The sequence below is a fragment of the Monodelphis domestica genome, chromosome 1 (assembly GCF_027887165.1).
Source record: "Monodelphis domestica isolate mMonDom1 chromosome 1, mMonDom1.pri, whole genome shotgun sequence".
NCBI lineage: Eukaryota > Metazoa > Chordata > Mammalia > Didelphimorphia > Didelphidae > Monodelphis > Monodelphis domestica.
In genome coordinates, this window is record NC_077227.1 from 736,091,668 (window position 1) to 736,111,451 (window position 19,784).

Sequence of the window (19,784 nt, forward strand, 5' to 3'; positions counted from 1 at the left end):
CTTTGAAACTATTTCTAACAATACCATAATATTCCATTATATTTTATATACTATAATTTCTTGAGTCATTCCTTAGTAGGTGATCACCCCCTTACTTTTCAGTTCTTTGCTACTTTGAAAAAAGCTGTTAAAAAGGTTTTTGTACTTATGGGTCTTTTCTTCTTTCTTTAATGTCTTGTGGTATTGAGGAATTAAAAGGTATATACCAGTGATGGTGAACCTATGGCACTGGTGCCAAAGATGGCAGGCAGAACACTCTGTGGGCTCTTAACCACCCTCTCCCCCCACTCCAAAGTTTGTTACTAGAAAGGCTTTTACTCTCAGTGTACAAATGTGCCCGGTATTAATATTTGTCATTTTCCACTTTGCCAGCTTTGCCTATGAAGATGGTTCTGAAGGAACCTTAGATTTGCTTTAATTTGCATTTCTCTTTATTATTAGAGTTTGGGAGCATTTTTTTCCTGTGGATATAATAGCTTTTATTTCTTCTTCTGAAAAGCGCCTTGTATTTCTTTGACCTTTTATCTATTGGGAATGGCTTTTAGAATGATACATTTTAGTTAATTCCTGGCTTTTTTTTTTAACCCATATCTTCCATCTTAGATTCAATACTGTGTATTGGTTTCAAGGCAGAAGAGTGGTGAGGGCAAAGCAATGGGTCATACAGTTATGAAATGTCTAAGATCAGATTTGAACCCTTTAGGCCTCACTCAATCCATTGAGCCACCTAACTGCTACAGTTCCTTATATGTCTTAGAAATGTGACCTTTATCAGAGAAATTTGTTGCAAAGATTCCTCCCTCCCCCTAGTTACTTGTTTCCCTTCTAATGTGAATTTTTTTCATGTTTATACAAAATCTCTTAATTTTACTTTATTATTTACTTTATTCAATATTCAAACTATTCATTTTACCTTCTTTGATCCTTTCTGTTACTTATTTGGTCCTGAGCTCTTCCTATCCATATATCTGAAAATCATTTTCTTCTTCCTTCTCTAATTTGTTCATGATATAGCTTCTTATATTTAGTTTATGTATCCATTTGGAACTTATTGTGGTATATGGTGTAAGGTATTGATCTGTACTTCATTTCTGCTCTAGTTTTCCCAGTAAGTTTGCACAATAGAATGTCCTTAGTCCATTCTGTGGGGTATTTAGATGATCAAACATTAGGCTGCTGTTTGTGTTTGCTCTCGTATATTTGGAAGCTATAGCGGGAATAATGAATGTTTGGAATATAAAGGAATGATGGTATGCCATCAAGGAAGGATCACTGAATTTTAGATTGATAGGATTTGGAAACATAAGAAATTACAATAAAGAGAAGAATTTTCATAGTTTAATATCACTCTGAGTGGCTTAGAGTGTAAAAATGTAGATCCTGGGATTTGATGAATTATGAGGCCAGGTTATTTAGGATATATACTGAGGTCCTTGATTCTGAAAATGGTAATGGAGCTAAGACATAAATTCAACTAACTACTAATTCATTTAGGAGAGAGCAAGCCTAACCTGGTAGCCAGTAAGTAATGTTAATTGTATCTGACTTGATAATTGATAACACCACATCAGTTTAAAAAAAAAATCAATGCATAACCTTGGTATACATATACTTTCATGTCACATGGATATTATTCATTTGTTTCAGCTATGTCTGACTTGTGACCCTATTTGGAGATTTTTGTGGCAAAGTCTGGAATGGCTGGCCATTCCTTCTCTAGCTCTATTGACAGATGAGGAAACTCAGGCCACCAGGGTTGTGACTCACTCAGGGTCTCACAGTTAAATTATTGTCTCAGGTCAGATTTGAACTCCAGTCTTCCTGATTCTAGATCTGGCTCTTTTATCTACAATGCCACCTAGCTGCCCCATCAAGTGACTATACCACTCTACTAATGTGTATATTATGGTAAAAATTTTACATGTAAAAATGACAACAATATTTTATAAGTTCATTAACAGTATTTTTTTTCTTTAATTTATAATGGGATTGAATAGCTTTATTTTTTAAAATGCCTTGCATATGTCTTGGGGAACAGGTTATAGTTGTAAATAATGGTTTTATGTAATTTTTCAGATAACTTGGTCTTTGTAACTGAAGAAACAGATAGGGTTTTAAGAGTTTTATTTAATTAAGATTCTTATAATAATAGCTAACACAATTATATAGCACTTATTATGTGGGCTAGGCATTATGATAAGTGCTTTGCAATTATTTTTTCCTTTGATCCTCACACCCACCCTGGGAGGTAGATGCTACTATTTACAGTTTTACTTTTACATTTGAGGAAACTGAGGCAGACAGACTACATCTCTTTCCCAGAGTCATACAACTACTGAGTACCTGAATCATTATTCACACTTGGTCTTTCTAACTCCAGGTTCAGTGCTCTGTGATTCTGTGCTCTGTGTTCAGGTGGCTATGTTCCACCTAAATCGGTCATAACAGGAATTGAGTTTTCTTTGAATATAATTGGTCCCCATACAAAAAGTAGACAATGAGCCTAAATAGAATTTTTTTATTTTGACTCAGCAGAAATACTTTTCCTCCTAATTTACTTGATTGTGCTTAAAGGACAATATATGTTTATGATCTCTTCATGTTTGGGTATTTTTGTTGTGGTTTTGTGTGAAGAAAAAGATGAGTGAAAAAAAGGCTGGAAAGATAGATTAGATCTGGTTGTGAAGTTTTAGATACCAAACTGAGGTAATAGGGAGCTCTTAGAGTTGGGAGGAGGAAAGCACTCCAGAATCTTATGGAATCCTCTGTATGGAGAATAGACTAGAATGTGAAGAGCTTTGGGGCTAATAGGTAACTGTGATTGTAGCGAAGAGCCAAGTTCTGAAAGGTGTTTGAAGAGACAAAAAAGATTGGGCAACTGATCTGCTGTCTGGGATCAGGGAAAGTGAAGATTTGCAGATGGGACCAAGCTTGTAAGTAGATAAGATGCTGGGGATGCAGAGAGATGGTTTGAGGATAGATTATTAGCTAATGAGAGCTGTCATGCTTCACTTATGCTTATTCCCTGAAGTATGTTCTTTTCTACTCCAAGTGGAAAATTGCCTTCACTAGTTTTCTGCCCTGGAGGTCTGTGCCCATCCCCCCAGGGCACCTCCATTTCTTGGCTTCTACATATAGCCAGGAAAAGCATTTTTCTTAGCAGCAGGAAATTCTGACCATGCTGTCCTTGTACTTGGATTTCAGTGATTCCCTATTGCCATGAATTATATCAACTTCTCTCCTTAACTTTAAAAAAATCAAAAACTATTCAGAGGGATATTTATTCATCTTTACTACATTGGGGACATTTTGAGGGAATGGAAGATGCCAAATGCTATTTGCAAAGTCATAAGAAAATTACAGGCAGGCTTTTTCAAATGTAACTCTCTAGCAGACTACATTTTTTACCATGTGTTTGTGGAAAGGCACCTGAAGGTGTGATCACAGTGCTTGATTACCAAAGTCTTTGATCAGGTAGAACAAAATACCATATTGAAGACTTGGCCTTATTCTAAAATTATGTGAGATTGATGCAACAGGGAACTTTATCTGTCATCAGTCCAGATAAGGCAAAGCTGGAGGATGTATTATGCTCATGCGAAGTGTTTCCTCTGTTGTGGAAGATGGATATACTTAACAAAATGCTTTTTTATTCAAAATACTGAGATGTTTCTTCTAGATCTTCAGATGCTGCTCTTGTTGGTGAAAGCTTGCTATATGAGATCCATAAGCACTTAATTCTTTCTTGAATGCCTGCTAGATTCAAGGCACTGGGGATACAAATGCAAAATCTTAATCCATATTCTGAAGGAAATCTTTTATTTGAATGAGAAAACAAGTACATATGTAAACATACAAAGAAAAAATGTAATGGTCTGGGGAGACTTTATTCTAGCAGTTGAAAGAAAGCTGAGTGTTATACAGTGGAGGTTGGCAGGTCATGAAGGGATTTACAAGCTGGAGGCCATAGGGAGCCACTTCTGTTAAACAGTGGGAATGATGTGGTCAGAGCTGCTCTTAAGGAAAAGTACTATCATTTCTGTGAGACTGGGAGACCAATTAAGAATCTGTCATTTAACAATGACTGGCATGAGATGATGAGGTCTGAGTTAAAGTAGTGACTGTGTGATGGAATGAAGGGGTCAGAGGTTAGATATGGAGCTAGAAACAGCAAGATTTGGCAGGTGCCTGGATCTGTCTAGGAAGTTGGTAGCATGTTTCATGAGCATGTTTTGTTATCAGCCTTCTGGAATTAGTATTCCATTGATCAGTCTATCAAAATCTTTTTTTTTTTTTAATATTTCATATCAGTTGTTCTCCTGGTTCTGCACATCTTTTCTCTGCATTAGTTCATACAGGTCTTCCCAGGTTTCTCTGAAACTGTCCCTCATTTTTTTACAGGGTAATAATATTAATATTACATCCATAAATTATAATTTGTTCAGCCATTCTCCAATTGATGAGCACCTTCTTTTGTTTGTAGTTGTTTGCCATAACAAAAAGAGATGCTATCAATATTTTGGTATATTAGTCGTTTTTTCCTTTGGTCTCTTTGGAATACAGGCCCCTTTTGGAATATAGGCATCAGTGGGTCAAGTGCAGGCTCAGTTTTAGTTTGGGATATAGTTTCAAATTGTTTTCCAAAATGGCTGAACCAATCCTTTATTTCATTAACAGTGTACCAGTGTGTTTGTCTTCCATACTGGGCTGATTTTCAGACCCTTGCTTTGAGTAAAAATGAATGCCATATAAGAATATGGTTGGCCCAATTAAAAAATCATCACTAATACTAAGGGAAGAAAAACAAAGCACTTGTGTTAATCATTGTGATTTCCTTGTGCCCTCTTCGTTTACAAAGAACAGTATTTGGTATCTTTGTGTCTAAGTGCTTTTCAGCATCTGGTACACTACAATTTGGACACTTATAAGCGTGGTAACTGAAACATTCATGATTTGTTAGTGTTTTTTCCTTTAATTTTAGAAGTATTGTTAATTTGAGGGTGTAGTGACTTATTTGGATTGCTTGAAATCCAAATAACTTTTTTCCTCCTCCCATACAGCCGTGGGAAGATGAATCCTTGCGTTGTGATACAATTATTCATGTATCAGAGTTACCAACTGATGGCTACACTGAGCAAGATATTATAAAAATAGTTCAACCATTTGGAAAAGTTAGTGATCTCTTGATTGTTCCATCTAGAAATGAGGTAAGCAATTCAATCAGCACTTTTGAAGGAGATTTTGTAATTTTATGGAAAATGACTAGATTTTTAAAAAAAATTCAGAAATGACTGATTTTTAACAGCTCTCCTCTACCATCCCATTATCTATTCAATAATCTATCCCGCCCCCAATCTCCAATCCCACTTACATTAGACCTAGGATTTAATTGATGGAGGCAGGTTGGCTCAGCACTTAGTTTACATCGTGATAGTGTAGAGAGTTGTTAAGGACAGTTGGAGGTTAAGTGACTTGTCCAGAGTCGCTCAGCCAATTGGTGACAGAAGTGGCTTTTTTCAAGATTGGTGGTTCTCAAGCATTTATGCTTGTGGTGTGAAGAGTGAATCAAATTCTTTGTCTATCAATCAGCAACTTTTAAGTTATCAATCAAAAACTTAAGTACCCCTACTTAGTACCTTAACAGTAAGTATGAGAATTCACAAGTCACTTGTTAGAGTGGGTGACAACTCCAGAGACCACTGCCCGGCTGTGGGCAGTGCTAGGCAAATTGAAAGACTGCGATTGGTTCCTGTTAAGTGGGGAAGGGACAGTAAGTGACCTGGGAAAAGGACTATAAAAAATCATGAACTTCTTGTTTAAGGGACTTCTCCTTGAGGCTTTTTCCTTTGGAGTTCTTCTTTGGAGTCTCTGCTCCTTGGATCTTCTCCTTTGGACCTCTTCTTTGGAGGATGGCTCCTTGGGGCTTTTTGACTTCGACTTCAACTTGGAGTTTGGGGCTTTGGGACTTTGACTTTTGGCTTTGGAGTTTCTTAAGAGTCAGGGACTTTCTTGTTGGGTTCACTGCTGCCTTGGTGAGCTTAGCTCATGAGGATTTTTCTGCATTAGGACCTTGCGTGGATCCTGCTTGGCTTGCTGATGAGTGACTAGGATTCTCACGTGATCATTGGAACTCTGTCCGGAGCAAGCTTCATTTCACCGGATTAGCATTTAGGGTAGGCTAGGCAGTCTCCTTATCTCTTTCCCTTCCACATTTCCCTCTTTTTATTAATATTCCAATTAAACAAAATAGCTAAAAGCTGCTAATAGTTCTCCTGACTTAAGGGATAATATTTGCCGACCACTTTTTTTATAACTCTTATTTGGTCAAAACTGTGAAAGAGAATTCTTTACTCTCTTGTCTATCTTGAGTTAACATTAACTTAAGTATCCCTACTTAGTATCTCATTAGACTAAAGACAGCATTAACTCTTCTTTGTCTACTTTTAAATTGAATCAACAAAAGATTGAACACCCTACTTAGTAGTAGGTGAGAAGCTAGCAAGGTACTTAGAGAAAATTCACACCCTTAGCTGTGAATCTTTTCAACAAGAATTTAACCTTCAGAAGGTGAGAAGGTCAGTCTCCTGGACAGAGCTAGACAATTTGGAAACTGTGATTGGCCCCTGTGAAGAGGGGAAGGGACAAGAAATCACCATTAAAAGCAAGCCCCAAACTCCCTCAGAGCAGATTGTCTTTGAGAAGATAGTCTGAAGAGATTGTCTTCTGGAGACAGGAGCTTCGCTGGAGACTGTGTCTTGGATTGTGGACTTGGAGCTCGACTTCAAATTAGACTGACTCCTGGACTACTTCATTGGGTGAGTGAAAGGCTGACTCCGTTCCTAGTTTCCCAAGAGACTAGCTTCCATCTTGGAGGAGGCCGCATGGTTTTACTCACTGCCAGCCTTCCTGGTTGAGAGCTAATTAATCTCTGCCTGGATTAAGCAGACCTGGAGTAAGCATTTAGATTGACAGGATAGATAACCTCTCTAACCTCTTCACATTTCTCTTAATTTATTGTTTCCTCTCCATTTTGTAAATATGTGCAAATAAATTTCTGACTCGAGATATAATAAATATTGGTGACCACATAATTTCTTAAAATTATAGTCCAACCATTAAATTTGACCCTTACAAAATCACAATGTAACCATTATAGTGGCCTTTCTCCTTTATGTCTCCTTGCTCATTTATGATGTGTTTCTGGGTAGTTTTATGGTTTATAGTTGGTGTTTTCTGGAAGTCAGAAGTAGTGTTACGTTTCTTGATCTGTACCTACCATTAATACTTGCAGGAGTTGTGATATGGCAGGTAGCTTCTTGTTACTAAAAAAGCCTGACACGGTGTCCAGACTTATGTTGACTAATCCAAAACTCAAAGACTCGAGTTGAGAAGGACTGTCATGGAACTCAGCTTTCCTCCAATATACCTGAGAAGTGATTCTCTTACCCTGTAAAGGAGCCCTTGCAGTGAGATTATATTTTATGCATTTTGAGGGCATTTTCTGATCCTCTTCTGTTCTTTTCCTGTATTTTCCTTCTTTAGATACCTCTCTACTCTAATATGGGGTAGTTTTCTCTTTCTCATAGGTAGTATCTGATCTTAATCTTTTATTTTGATTGGCTGAATTTCAGTCTTGAATGTAGTGGGATATTGGGATGTAAGATGAGGAGAATTAAAGAACTTTCATAGGATTTCTAAAGGACCCTGTCTTAAGCTTCCATCCACATGCTTTTGCATACTTCTGAAATATTTCATTTCAACAAAAATGTTTTATAGGATTTGAAAATAAGTGACTTCTGACCCTGCAACTTCAATCCGTGAGCCAGGAAGAAGTTACTTCTCCTGCAATTCATGCATTTCATATGACTGAATGACCAGCTAACATGCTTCATATGCTGACTGACTGGCTAGTCATGGCTCTCTATTCCCCCCCTTACCCTCCCCAGTAGAAGGAAAGAAGAGTGCTTTTCTCCATCTGGACCCCTTTGCAACAAGGATTATTGCTTTATGGCAGGGGCTGCTTTGGGCAGAGTTCTAGGCATGTCAACACTACCAGAAAAATAGAAAGCGAAAATATTGTGTCAGTTTTTAAAGTGAGCTACTTAATTTTGAAGAATTTATTTTTAAGTATGTATATTTGATTATTTGTGAGTATAACATTATACTATTTTGAAAGAAGACTATCTCTTTTAGGCAAAATCTATGCAGCTTCATATAGCTCTGCTAAAGGCAACTAGGTCTTTTTTGTGTGTCAAGAAGTGAATTTGACTAGTAAATGTTTCCAAAATACCATTTAGTATTACTAATCACTGGCATCTTTTTAGTTCTAGTTCTCTTAGGTTTACATTACATACATTTATTTACCTTTTGACCCTAATCCTTATGAGTTAGATGAGTATTAATCTCATTTTTTTTTAGTTAAGGTAACAGTCTGGGAGAGGTCCCACAAATAGAAAGTAGGTGAAACAAGATTTAAATGTAAGGTCTTATCCTAGCATCATGCTTCATCACAAATAGTGCTATAGGGCAGATTTTTATTTGTACAGTAATATTCATTCTTAAGTGTCATGATGATCAAGAAGAAAAGAAACTACCATTGATTGATGTGAGCAGATCTTGAAATACAGGGCTAAACAAGGAAGGTGGTAAAATAAGCAGAATCCCTTTCTCTTGCTTTCTTTCCATAATGCCTTTTGTAGACCATCCTGTTCTGTCTTGGTTTGTGTTGCTGCTTTGCCCACTTTCAGCCTTCTCTTTCAGGGGACCCCTCAGCCTCAGACAGCTGTCTACTTTTTTCAGTGGTGACTACTTAACCAGTCCTCTGTCAATTTCTAAAGGAGAGCTGGAATGCTCACAGCTCCCTCCTCAGCTAAGAGACAGTGTGTGGGTGCTCAAGGTGGAGAGCTCCAGAAGAGTGGGGTCAGCTCTTAAGTTACCTTAAGCATCAAATGAACAATTAGCCAGGAAGACGGAGTGCACAGAGGGAACCACACAGTCCACTGACGTGTCTGACATTTTTAAACCTAGACCTTAGGGAGATGAGCCATAAACTTGCCATTTATTTTAGGCCTACTTGGAAATGAAATTTAAGGAGGCTGTGGCTGCTGCTGTCAAGTACTGTGAAACCACACCAGTCCAGGTGAAAGGGAAGCGGGTAAAGATCAGCACTGCGGGCAAGAAGAAGTTACCGAGCGCCAATCAGGTAAATGGAAGCAAACACAAGTATGTGCTGGCTTCTCTGTAAGCCCCAATGTTGACACTGGGGGTGAGGGGTTACAATGAAGTTAGAACAATAGCACAACAGCTGGGGACAAAGATTTTACCAAGTCAGGAAGTATCCAATCCAATTCTACAAGCACAGCAATTTCTGAGGCTTCTTCAATGATGTGAAAACTTTCTTAGAGTTATTGCAGGTTGTTAATACTTCAGTAAACTGGATGCTATACCTAGTGTCTTTGGGGATTGTGTTACAGGTGTATATGGTCTTTGATAACCCTAACCCTAACACTAACCCTAATTAATGGACCATATGAAATCAAATAGTTCCTAGACCAGAGGTTCTTTAACTAGAAGCCAGGGAACTGAATTTTTAAGTATTGTGGTAACATTTCAGTATAATTGATTTCCTTTGGAATCCTGAGCATTTTAAAACATGATTCTGAGAAGGAAAAGGATCTATAATATTCACTAAGTTGTCAAAAGGATGGATCCAGGGGGCCAGAGGACCCAAAAAAAAGGGATTAAGATTCCTTGGACTAGAACTTTTTTGGGGGAGGAGAGTACCTTATGTCAACTGTTTTCTTTAACAGCATAATAACATATTTTGTTATTATGCTGGAAGATTAATTATTGAGTTAAAGGATGAAAAAACTTTTTATATATGCTGTGCCCTCTATAAAGCCATTGCTGATATTAATGTCTTTTGACCTATCAAACACATTATGTAACAGACCCAGATTTCTTCTCATTCCTTCTTCAGTATTGATTTTAAGAAATCTATTTCAGGCACAAAAAAACACTTTAAAATCTCATTTCTGATTTTATAACAAGATTGAGAGTAAGGTACTAGAGATGTAAGTACAAATATTGAGACAATCCCTACTTGGAAATGAGCTTTATAATGGAAGAGTTGAATGAACATTAAAATACAGGGTGTCCAAAAGTTTTATGCAGTTTGAATAGATATTTAGAAGCTACTAAACTGTAAGACTGCGCTGTAGCTTGTCCATAAAGCCCAAATATCAGCTGGAAAAACATTTTTATATAGATGCAAGAACACAGCAGCACAAAAGTAGTTAAATACAAGGGACTAGAGGAGGGAGCACACTAGGAGTTAGAGATTAGGAAAGGCCTTAGTGCAGAAGATACCCAGTCTGCGTCTTAAAGGATTTTACGAGCCAGAAGTTGGGTAGGGACTGATAATGAGACTAATAATACAAAGGCATGAAAATGTGTTGAGTGAGGACTAGAAAAAGAGCAAGAATGTAAACATCACTCCATAAACATTTTTAATGTGCCAGGCACCAGAATAAGCACTGTTGGGGATACAGAAAGGCAAAGGGGAGAGTCTTTGCTATCAGGATGCTTCACAGTTTAATGGGGAAGACAAGATAAACTGGAGATCATCAACAGAGGGTAGGTACTAGGACTGAGCAGGATGCTCAGGAAAGCTTCTTGTAAGTGGCCCTGGCCAGAGCCAGGAGTGAGGGAGGCTAGATCACTAGATCAAAGAGTACATGGGGATGGGTAAGGAATAAGAAGCCTGGAAAGGTAGGAGGGGGACAGATCATGAAGGGCTTTAAACTCCAAAGAGAGGAGTTGGCATCTGATCCTGAATGAACAGGGAAGTAGTAGTGTTTACTTGAATAGGTGAGGGAGGTATGTGACATGGTCCCATCTGTGCTTTAGGAAGACCAGGCTGAGAGTTAAGTGGAGAATGGACTAGATTGGGGAGGGATTTGATCAGGGAGACTACACAGCATGTTACTGTAATATTCCAAGCATGAGGTGATGATGGCCTGCATGGGGGTGGCGATGGTATGAGAGGAGAAGGGAGGACATAGGAGAGATGTTTTGAAGGTAAATTGACAGACCTTTTGCAACATACTGAGACACACATAATCTCAAGAATGATATTTAAGCTGGGAATTTATGTGACTGGATTGTAGTGCCCCCAAGAGTAATAGGGAAATTAGGAAGATGTGAAGATGTTGGGGGGAGGAAAGATAATGAGTTCAGTTTTGGACGTGTTGAGTTAGGATGTCTAAGATCAGCAGAGAGGTTAGGGTGGGATAAACAGATCTGAGAATAATCTTTAGCATCTGTGGGAGCTGATGAGATCACCAAGGGAAATACTAAATAGTATAGAGAGAGAAGAGGGCCCAGATATAGTTAAAGGAGACTGAGAAAGAGTGGTCTAAAAGGCAAAACCATGAGAGAGTAGTGTCCTGAAACTGTAGAGAAAAGACAGTATCAGGGCATCTAGTGGCTCAATGGATAGAGAACCAGGTTTTGAGGCAGGAGGACCTGGTTTCAAATATAGCTTCAGGCAATTTTTAGTTGTGTGATCCTGGGCAAGTCACTTAACCCCAGTTGGCTACCCCTCATTACTCTTCTGCCTTGGAGGTGATACTTAGTATAACTTCTGTGATAAAAGGTAAGATGATTTTTAAAAAAAGAAGTTGAGGATCTTTATCCTGTCAGTTTCTGCAGAGAAATTTAGAAAGATGAAAATTTATAAAAAGGTTGTTAAATTGGCAATTAAGAGGGCATTGGTAATTGTTAAAATGTTGCTTCAAAGGCTGCAGAGGGTTTAAACACAAATGAGAAAAGAATCAGAGGCACTGAGTGTGGGTGGTTTTCTCAGAGTTTAGCTACAGAAGGGTAGAAGGATATGGGATAATAACAAATGGGAATGGTGACTCAAACCAGGACCTTTTTTTTTTTAACACAATTTAAAAAAATACATATTTTAAAAATTGTTAATAAAGCTTTTTTGTTTTACTAATTACATGTAATACATTTGCACACAAGTTTTCCAAAGTTATATGATCCAAACTGTCTCCCTCCCTCCCCCACCCGTACCCTCCAGACCCCTCCCAGAGCTGGAAAACAATTTGTTCAAAGCAGGTATTTTTTAAGGTAAGAGAGATGTAGGTTTGTATATAATAAGTAGAGAACCACCATAGAAAATAAGAGAGTGGGTATGACGGAGGCAGTCTAGAGGATGGAATTGGAATTATTTGTATATACAGAAGGATTTGCCTTGTCAAGGAACAGGGCCATCTCATGTGAGACAGGGAAGGAGGAGGTGGTGATGGCAGAAGTCATCTGGGAAGTATGGGAGGAGGAGAGAAGAAGAAGGAACTCTTGTTGAAGAGATAATATCCAATGAGATTAGAAGAAGGTTCTGTAAAACTAAAGGTTTATATTTCATTCTAGAAGCAATAGGAAGCCACTAGAGCCGATTGAGTAGGAAAATGACATGATCAAATCTGTGGTGAAGCAAAATGACCTTGGCAGCAGTAGGAAGGAGAACTCAGAGAGACAGGCAGGGAGAGCTGTTAGGAGTTTGTTGCACAGTCTAGGTGAATGGTAATGAAGGCCTGGACTGATTGTTTTGCTAGTAGAGTGAGAAGTCTGTAGAGGTATGAACAGCAAGGGCTGACAACTGATTGGAGATGGGGTTAAGGTTGAGGAGTCAATTATGATGCTGAGATTACATATAGATAATAAATACAGAAGCACTAGTAGAGTGGTGTCTTTGACAGAAAAGGGGAAGGTCTAGGGCAAGACATCTGAGTTTTAGGCATAGAGTTTAGGATGTCTTTTGGATAGCAGAGAGCATTTGATAATGTGGGATTGAGTAATAAGTTCATTGGCGTATAGAAGATAGTTAAATCTGTGCCAATTGAAGAGGTTGCTGGAAAGATTAAAATTAATATACAATAACTAGATAGTATATTTTATAAAGTTTTTTTAATAATAATTGGTACAGCATGTGGTTTCTGCAGGCAACCATCTTCATGGCGCATTCTGGATTCTGGGAGGTAGCAAGTTTCTTATCATAAAATTGCTCAATTTCAAATAAAAGTTCACAACAATAACATAGTCTCCCCTGAGGAAAATAATAATACATTTCCCTCTGAGGAGGATACAGGGATACATGGCTAAGTTATGAGGTATATGAATCATTTTGCAAAAGAAATAAAAAACATCCAAAAAAATCCATATCCAATCAAAATTTAAAAAAATCCAAATAAAAGAAAAAAACTTGTGGATGAAATACAAAATGTAAAAGTCTTACGTGTAAAAAATTCTAAGTAAAGGAAAAATAAACTTATTAACAGTTCCTTGAATCAGGGCCCAATTGAAGTGATTTATGCAATTATGCACTTACCCAATCAGTAGCCAGTACTATAAAAAGTTTACCACACTATGATAGACAGAAAAGGCACTAGATTTCAGCAGCAAATGCGAACCAGTATGTCAGTGAAAAGGAGGTGCTTGATAGAATGTGGCTCAAGGAAGTCCTGCATGTAAACGGCTGCAACTTTGAACCTCAAACAAGTTAAAGCCCCCTTGTCTTGGCTTAAAATTACATCAATCCCACTGAGAACGGTCTCTTTGACCTTGTGCTCCATAGGCACTATGCAGGTGCTCTGTGCTTCTTTGGCACTGTGCAACGGCTCTTTTTGTATTCCCTTATCCTGGAATCAGACAGAATCATTAAGTAAATTCCCATGATTTTTTAAAATAATCAGTGGCATCATTTTTATAGTCTAAAGCTTTTGGGATATGCATTAATATTAGAACAAATGTATTTAAAACTTATATTACTGCAAAATCAAAAAAATTAAAGAAAAATCTCAATATTGTTGACATGTGCTTCAAATGCAAAAAGGAGAGAAAAAATAATACTGAAATGCTATATTGCACATGCAAAGAAAGACAATAATAAAAAAGTTTTAAAAATCAAAAACATGGCTTAAAATCAGTGACACACTGTGTCAGTCAAGGAGAGGTAAAATACAAAGGTTCCTCACTAAAAAAATGAGATCCATTTCCTTTTTAACTTGGCTGTGAACCATGGTGTGGATACATTATGATTTTCAGAATAAAACTGTAATACAGTAGATAATGCACAAAGAAGTACCAAAGTCCCCAAAATTCAGTTAATCACAATAGCAAACAAACCCACTGTCATATTTCATATAAGTTGCTCTGTGACATAAAAAACCCTGTGAACTGATAAATATTTGTCACAATTTTTACAGATGTAGCAAATCTTTCAACCTTGGCAAATATATTTTTAAACTAAGTAAAACTTATTTGGGTCTAGAACTTCAAGAAATCTAGATTGTTTTGGTGGAAGTAAATTAAATGAGTTTTGCAGGAGCTCTTTTTGGCTTTCCTGATTCATAGAAACACCTTTGTAGGAGCATTTCTTTGTTTCTCTACCTTTAATACAACATTCTTTATTATTATATATATTTTAAAAATCATCCATTCATAAACTACTAGTTACTAAAAGTATTTCTGAACACCCCTTAGAATTACCATTTAAATTCTTAGCTTATTAAATTCTCTAACAGTTATATATAGCTTTTGATGAAGTCCATCTATCATCTATGTGACAATACACAAAGGCAACATGTCATCTTCAGTGGATCTAGTGAAAATGGTTTGGACAAGATATTCATGGGCTTACAATGATATTTTGTTCTCCAGCAGAGATAAAGGTACAAATTAAAGATCAATATAGGTAAAACATGGTAGCTTAAAGTGATTCAGTATAACAGAAAGATATTGATTAGATTAAAACAAATAAACTTCAAAAAAGTTTTAAACCTTAAAGCAATCAGTAAATACAATAATATAAACCAACGAGAAGGTGCAGGCAGGCAGGCAGTGCAGTCAATCCTTTTTAACAATCCCAAATAGACTTTTTCTATATTATAGAAGGAGAATAAACTCAAAATAGTTAGCAAGAAGCTTCCAGATATTTTTAAAAGTTTCCTTCCCCTCTCCCAATATTTATTATCCATTTAGATTTCTTTTGTCAGATCTCTGAATTTTCTCATAGAAGCACAGGGCAGAATCTCCACTCTGCGTGTTGAGAGCAGTTTAGGATTTTTAGAACTTTGTCAAAATATTTCGGGTTGGTTTGTAGCATAAGCAGTCTAGCTTGTGGCATATTCTTGAGGAGAAGGAAATAAAGTGGGAAATCTCCAATGAAAATAAAAAGTCCCAGGAAAAAAATTAAGCAGATCCAAACTGCACTTTTTATCTCTACCAACTCTCAAACTGTTGTTTCAGAGTTTCAAGCGTACTTTGCAATAGCATTTTCCCTGAGAGACACTGAATGAAAAAACAGCTAGCACAGGCTCCCACGTAACAGGATGGGGGTGGGTGGCTTGAAAGGATTGGGGTCTCACCCTCAGCGCAGAGACTCGAATCAGAGATAGCAATGGGAGGCAGCAGCAGAGCAGCTCTTCCTGAGAGCACACAAGGGGAAGAGAAACCACTCCCAGGCTCTTGTGATTGATGGCGGTGGCGGCAGCAACAGTGGCCGAGATGGTGCGAAGGCAGACGGGCTGGGTGGCCAGTGAAAAACTTACTAACTTAACTGGAAACCTCTCTTAAAAATATTTGAGAATCCCATCCCTTGGTAGGTTAGCCAAAAATGTAAAGATTAAAATTAATATGCAATAACTAGGTATTATGTTATATTTTGTAAAGTTTTTTTAGTAATAACTAAAGCAAAAGAACTGCCTGAAACTCAAGCCTGGTCATAGGTCAGAGAGAGAGTGTGGGAGGAGTTACAGCCAGTTAAATACCAATAACGTGATCTCACCAATGTGGAGGTGCAGGAGAGAGTATAGAGAATTTTGGGAAATACTAAGGACTTCTGGGGAATGAAGTCAAAGGTTCAAAATCTCCATTTATACATTGCTAAAAATGAGTATTGAAAAAGAATAGAAAAGACTTCAGGAAACTACTTTGTGGGGAGTATCAATAGTTAAGTGTCATTTGTGATATGAATGTGATTAATAAAATGACTATGAAGTATTGAGATAGGGAGGAGGCAAACCAGGTGAAAGTGATATCATGAAAACCTAATGAGAAATATCTTCCAATGAGCATTATGGTCATGAGTACCAAATGCAAGAGAGAGATTATGAAGGATAAAAACTGAGAAAGTTGTTTTGAATTGAGTGATAGGGTAGAACAAATGTGAGGTGAAGATTTTGATTACTTTAAAGGGAAAAAGCTAGAGCTTGGTAACTTGCTGGGATGAAAACAGTCATTCATGGGGAAGAAAAGCAAACACAGCCAAAGGAAGCCTTTTTAGCGGAAGGGAGATGTGTCAAACTGAAGTATTTATTGATAATAGGTCAATAGAAATACCACTAACAAATAGTTTTGACTGAAGCCTAGGTTTTAAAGTCATCACTTTTATTTTTAGAACAAAGATGGAAAGAAAGTGGTTTCAGAAGCAAAAAAGCTGTCAACTTCAAAGTAAGTGTTTCCACAATTATATTTGGGAGTGGGATATGGAATTAATTTAAGGGGCATTCTTTGAAGAATTGCTTGTTTTACTGTGACAAACCTCTTGCTTTACTTTTTACTTTTTCATTATTTCTTCATAAATCTTCCCTTTTAACAAAGAATAAGAGTCAACTAAAACCAACACACTTGAGAGCTTGACAGTATTCAAAGTGCTATTCAGCCCTGGCCTGCCACTTGCCTACTCAAAAGGAGAGAGGATTTTTTTCTCATCTCTTCCTTTATATCCAGATTTCTCACCTCCATTGTTTGGTGTTAAGCTGCAATTTCTCGCTTGTGTAGGTCTTCTAATGAAACAAGACAGCTTAAAATTTTGTGAAAGTAATTTTAGCCTCCTGCATTTGTGAAATTAGCATTGGTTTTATGGATCTTTCTACTTTTTCTATTAGAAAAGATGGGGATGGTTCAAAGACCGAATCTGTAATGGCAGCTTCCACTGGTAAGTTGACTTTACTCTCCAGTATTTCTGACTGCTAAGCTTAACTTGATTTTTTCCCATCTTTCCTAACTGACTCTAAGCGTAAGCCTTTAGAGGTGAAACAAGGGTGGACAACAGTTCTGTGCTTTTATTTGAGGGGGTCGGGGGGGGGGGGGGTGGTGGTGGTGGAGAGAGAGACAGAGAGAGAATGAGAATATACTTGAGAGTCACCGAAGGGGGAAACCCTGGACCATTTAGTAAGATCCTTATGTTCACACAGACAAGGCACTGTTTTTTTTCCTGAGCAATGCAGGTCAGAAAAGGTTAGGTTCAGAGAGGAATTTGTCCTTAGAGGACATTTGCATGACAACACCTGAAAGGAGGGCAGAGGTTTTCTAGAAGAACTCAAATCATAGAAGTCTTGAAGCTAGAAGAGTCAGCTCCTTAGCATATTAGAATATTTCTGCATAGTATGGTGAGGATTTTGGCAAACTTGAATTCTCAAGGAAAGATTAAAGAATGTTGTATTTTGTTAAAGAACTTAGCAAACATGTAATCTGTTTTAGAAATATTTCTATCCTCATAGATTAAAATGTTTGTTCTCTTTATTCACTTTGATGCCAAACATATGAGATAATGCTATATGCAAAGCCTGGGGAAGGGGGGGGGGGAAGGGTAATAATTTATAATATATCTAGTTAGGGGGCTTGACAGTTAAAAACATTTTACTCAGTTAGGTAATAAAACTATTGTCTTCATTTTACAGATGAAGAAATTGAGAGTCAGCTAGATTAAGGACCTTGACCTTTTTGATAGAGTGACTGTACTGCCTGAATATTGAAGTTACTATAATTAGGTAAAATACTAGTTGCCTGCTCAGGATGAGTAGGAGGAGAGATGTGATTTTAGTTGGTTCTCAAAGCTAATGAGTGTTGTTAGGTAGAGTGATAGAGAAAGCCTTTTTTGACAAGTCACCATGCAAAGGTGCTCCACAAATGTGCAATGACTCCTTTAGGACAGTGAATTAGAATTCTTGAAGTCATGAAGAAGAAAAATGGTTATTTAAATGGGGGAAAAGGAGAGGAAAAGAGGGAAGTCTTTGGTGAAAGTGGAGAAATTCGTTCTGTAGGTAGTTGGCATCAGCTGCTAATTCCTGGATCAGGGTGACAGGATAGACATGACTGACAAGATGATTCTGCTTGATATAGAATACCATTAAAAAGCCCGGGGTAGGTGCTTTGAGAGAGTAGGAGCCTGGGTTTGTGGCATGAAAGCTGGACCCATGGTCAGTCAGTTAAAAAGGCCAAAATAGACCTTCACTCTTGACAGGAGAATTTAGGAATGTTCATTTTGTAGATGAGAATTGAAGGAACTGTACGATACCACGGTCATATACAGCTTCTTGCTTGGTATCATACAGGCTAATGGAACTTGGGTCTGCTCCTCACTCTTGGCTTTACTACACCATTTCCATATGTGAGAAATGCTGGCTTTTGAAAACAGGGAGAAAAATAAAAAAAAACAAACTTGTTTTCATTCTTTGAAAAGTTCAAATAGAAGGATTCTGATAATGACAGAAAAGGGAGATTGAAGAATGATTATTCTGAGGGAGGAGATGTGCTCTTCTCCATTGTTACAGAATACAAAGGAATATGCTTTAGGATGCTAGAGACTGGAAAGAAGTAGGCATACAGGGATTATAGGTTAGAATCATAAAGGAAACTGCCCATTTTCAAGATCCAGGGTGTGAATCTGTGTCTTGGGATCAGCATGGTGATGCCATCCTTTCCTTTGAAACAAAGATTTTACCCCTTTGTTTTGAGCCACAAGTTCCTTGGCGCGAGGAACTGAGAAGCAGAAGTTTTGGGTAGGAATGATAAAGGTATAAGGAGGATGGCAAGACAAAGTGCTGGAGAATATTTGCTAGTTTCAAGAACCAAGAATAATTCTACTTACATCTTTTATTTGGAAATGCTGGGTTATCCCAAATCATCCTGCTTTGCTCTTGGTGCCGGAAGGCAAAGGGTATTCTTTAGTTGTCCAATTGAGTTATGTCAAAATTTGGTTTATAGGAGATTCACTTTGTTGGGTTTTATTAGAACTCAGGGTTTTTGATTCCCAGAGATAGCCATTGATTTTGTGATGTTTTTACAACTAATGATGAAATTTCTTGTTGATTCTTTAAAATCATTGATCCATTGGCTCCTACTTGCATTTGTTAAAATTAATTAGTTTTGGGATTCAAGATTTATAATGACACCTTTTTTCTTACTTCATCCAGCTTAACAAAAACTGGACATGTCAAAGCCACTGCAGCTGTAGTGACTAAGCCTGCTGGTGTGTTGTGGATTGGTTCTCCTCAGTATGTCTGAGAAGCAAAGCAGAGCAATGGTGTTTGATTTTTTATACAATCAGCAGGGTGTGATCCTAATTGAGGAGAAATGGAAGTGCTCACAAACACCTAGAAACCTGAAGAAAATAGGGTTTAGTGTATAATGTTCTTTCTTTTGACTCCATCCCCCAAATAAGCTTAGTAGTCCTAAGTCCTAAGCCTGGAGAAGCAGTTTCTCAGATGAGATTTTCAGTTGAACTTCAGCCATGACAGGCAGAAGGGCATAGGATTGCCCCTTCATAGGCACTGTAAGAGATGCAGGTGGTATTTTCAGTACTTTTACCTATTTTTCTCCTCCTGCTCAGTGCCTGATTGATTCCTGAACCTCTTGTATCCCAGAAAGAGGTGAATTAGTTAACTTGGCCCATTATTAGTAAAGTTAGATCCAAGAGAGGAATTACTGAC

General features: G+C 37.6%; 1 protein-coding gene across 38 annotated transcripts in view; it reads left to right on the forward strand.

Annotated features, from left to right (window-relative positions):
- The window catches only part of ZNF638 (zinc finger protein 638), a 150,411-nt gene that overhangs the window by 87,062 nt on the left and 43,565 nt on the right, over positions 1-19,784 (forward strand). For 22 of the 38 annotated variants that reach the window (XM_056813923.1, XM_056813951.1, XM_056813939.1 and 19 more), the window contains exons 7-10: positions 5,061-5,207; positions 9,068-9,202; positions 16,469-16,521; positions 16,959-17,008. In XM_056813923.1, coding sequence (XP_056669901.1) covers positions 5,061-5,207; positions 9,068-9,202; positions 16,469-16,521; positions 16,959-17,008 — 385 coding nt within the window. Of the gene's footprint in view, positions 1-5,060; positions 5,208-6,066; positions 6,816-9,067; positions 9,203-16,468; positions 16,522-16,958; positions 17,009-19,784 lie in introns of those variants that run through there. The other 16 variants (XM_056813971.1, XM_056813980.1, XM_056814038.1 and 13 more) reach the window with 2 other exon arrangements.